We start from the raw sequence: 2078 nt of genomic DNA on the forward strand, positions 1-2078 counted from the left end.
AGGATAGAGGGGCCAGACCGTGTGTGGGCAGCAAGGGTTCCCACCAAATGGAAACTGAGTCACCCCATTGAGGAGAGTTCTTCTGTTTCTAGTCAAAACACCAGGCTCGGGAGCCGGTTACTGCCTGTGGGCTTTTCTGAATATTCTCTAAAATCTCTTGGGGGACAAGGCCCAAAAGATACTACTGGCTCCCCTTTCCTCCTGCTTCCCGCTCCCTGCACCTCACTAGCTTACCCTTTTCAATACAGGCCCAGAGTTGTACTGGACGGGGAGGAGAAGATGGAGGCGAATCTGTGTTCTGCAAAAGGAGAGGAAAACAAGGTGGGGAGATGGGTTGGGGGCTGGGCATTTGCTTCCTGGCGGGTGGCGGGTTCCGTGGAGAGCCAGCATTGGGTCATGGGGCCTGGGTTTTCAGAGCCCAGTTCTCCTGAGAGACATCTTGTGGCTTTCTCCTCAGTGTGATGAGGCTTGCCTCTTCTCTCCACAGGTCTCTGGCTGAGGAAGGGACTTAAGAAAGGTCAGACACTGATAACAGTATCTTCCTGTATCTGCGAGGAGAGAAGGAGAGTGGCTAGGAACCCAGAGGGGGAATTCCCTCAGGAAGCCAAGGGCTGGTCTCCCTGACAGACGCATGACGGCAAACGTAATAACTACTGCCTAATTCCCACCCAAGGCAAAGTCAATAATTGCTCTGGGCAGTTCTGGCAGGTGTGTGAGCAAGCAGTGGTGGCAGCAGAAAGCCCTGGCCCGGGAAGAGGAGCGTGCCAGGGAGGATGTGCACATCCTGAGCCAGAGGAGGGTCTGCAGGCTGTGAGTGGGGCCTCCTGCCTGCCCTTACTCATCGTCTTCCAGAATGGACACGCCAAGCTCCTTGATCTTCACGTTCTACATCATCATCTTCCTCACTGGTCTCCCTGCCAACCTGCTGGCCCTGTGGGCCTTCGTGGGGCGGGTCCGCCAGCCCCACCCCGCTCCCATCCACATCCTCCTGCTCAACCTGACGCTGGCCGACCTCCTGCTGCTGCTGCTGCTGCCCTTCAAGATCATCGAGGCTGCGTCTGACTTCCGCTGGTACCTGCCTCAGGTAGTCTGTGCCACCATGGGTTTTGGCTTCTACAGCAGCATCTACTGCACCACGTGGCTCCTGGCGGGCATCAGCGTCGAGCGCTACCTGGGAGTGGCTTTCCCCGTGCAGTACAAGCTGTCCCGCCGGCCTATGTATGGAGTGGTTGCTGCTCTCGTCGCCTGGATCATATCCTTTGGTCACTGCACCATCGTGGTCATCGTTCAGTACTTTAACTCAACCCAGAAGGCCACAAATCTAGAAGTTACCTGCTATGAGAACTTCACCCAAGAGCAGCTGGACGTGGTGCTTCCTGTGCGGCTGGAGCTGTGCCTCGTCCTCTTCTTCATCCCCATGGTGATCACCATCTTCTGCTACTGGCGCTTTATATGGATCCTGCTCACCCAGCCCCATGTGGGGGCCCAGAGGCGGCGCCGAGCTGTGGGGCTGGCTATCGTGACGCTCCTTAATTTCCTGGTGTGCTTCGGGCCTTATAACATATCCCACCTGGTGGGGTTTCACACCAAGAAAAGCCCCAAGTGGCGGGCAGAAGCCGTGGTAATCTGTTCCCTCAATGCCAGTCTGGACCCCCTGCTCTTCTATTTCTCTTCTTCGGCTGTGCGCAGGGCCTTTGAAAAAAGGCTGCAGGTGCTGCGGGACCAGGGATCCTCCCTGCTGGGACTCAGAGGCAGAGAGTCAGTGGAGGTGACCAACGGGGTCAGGGATGTGAGTCCAGTAGACGGAGCGCCAAGTTCTGACTCCGCGACAGACTAGGGATGGGACCTTTGGAGACACTCGGCTCCGTGCAAGTTGAGCAGGCTGGGAGAGAGAGACATGAGGGTCTGTCCCAGATTCAGGAATCCTCAGACCCAGTCCACTACTGGGACTGCGAAAATCTCTCTCACCAGTTTGGTATCCCTTCCTGAATTTTCCTTCTCAAAGGAGCACAGCTCCATGGCAAAAGAAGAAATGGCTAGGCATAGCAGCACTGTCAGACCCAAGTTTCGGAAGCAAG

At 56.4% G+C, this 2078-nt stretch overlaps 1 protein-coding gene across 1 annotated transcript; it reads left to right on the forward strand.

The window, feature by feature from the left end:
- Positions 1-853: 853 nt before the first annotated feature.
- LOC101392310 (free fatty acid receptor 2-like) lies at positions 854-1837 on the forward strand. Its single transcript, XM_004439811.3, has one exon. It carries the CDS (start codon positions 854-856, stop codon positions 1835-1837), a length of 984 nt encoding a protein of 327 aa, XP_004439868.1.
- The last annotated feature ends 241 nt before the right edge of the window (positions 1838-2078 follow it).

The sequence above is a fragment of the Ceratotherium simum genome, chromosome 33 (assembly GCF_057802395.1).
Source record: "Ceratotherium simum simum isolate JZ-2026a chromosome 33, ASM5780239v1, whole genome shotgun sequence".
Taxonomy (NCBI): Eukaryota; Metazoa; Chordata; class Mammalia; order Perissodactyla; family Rhinocerotidae; genus Ceratotherium; species Ceratotherium simum.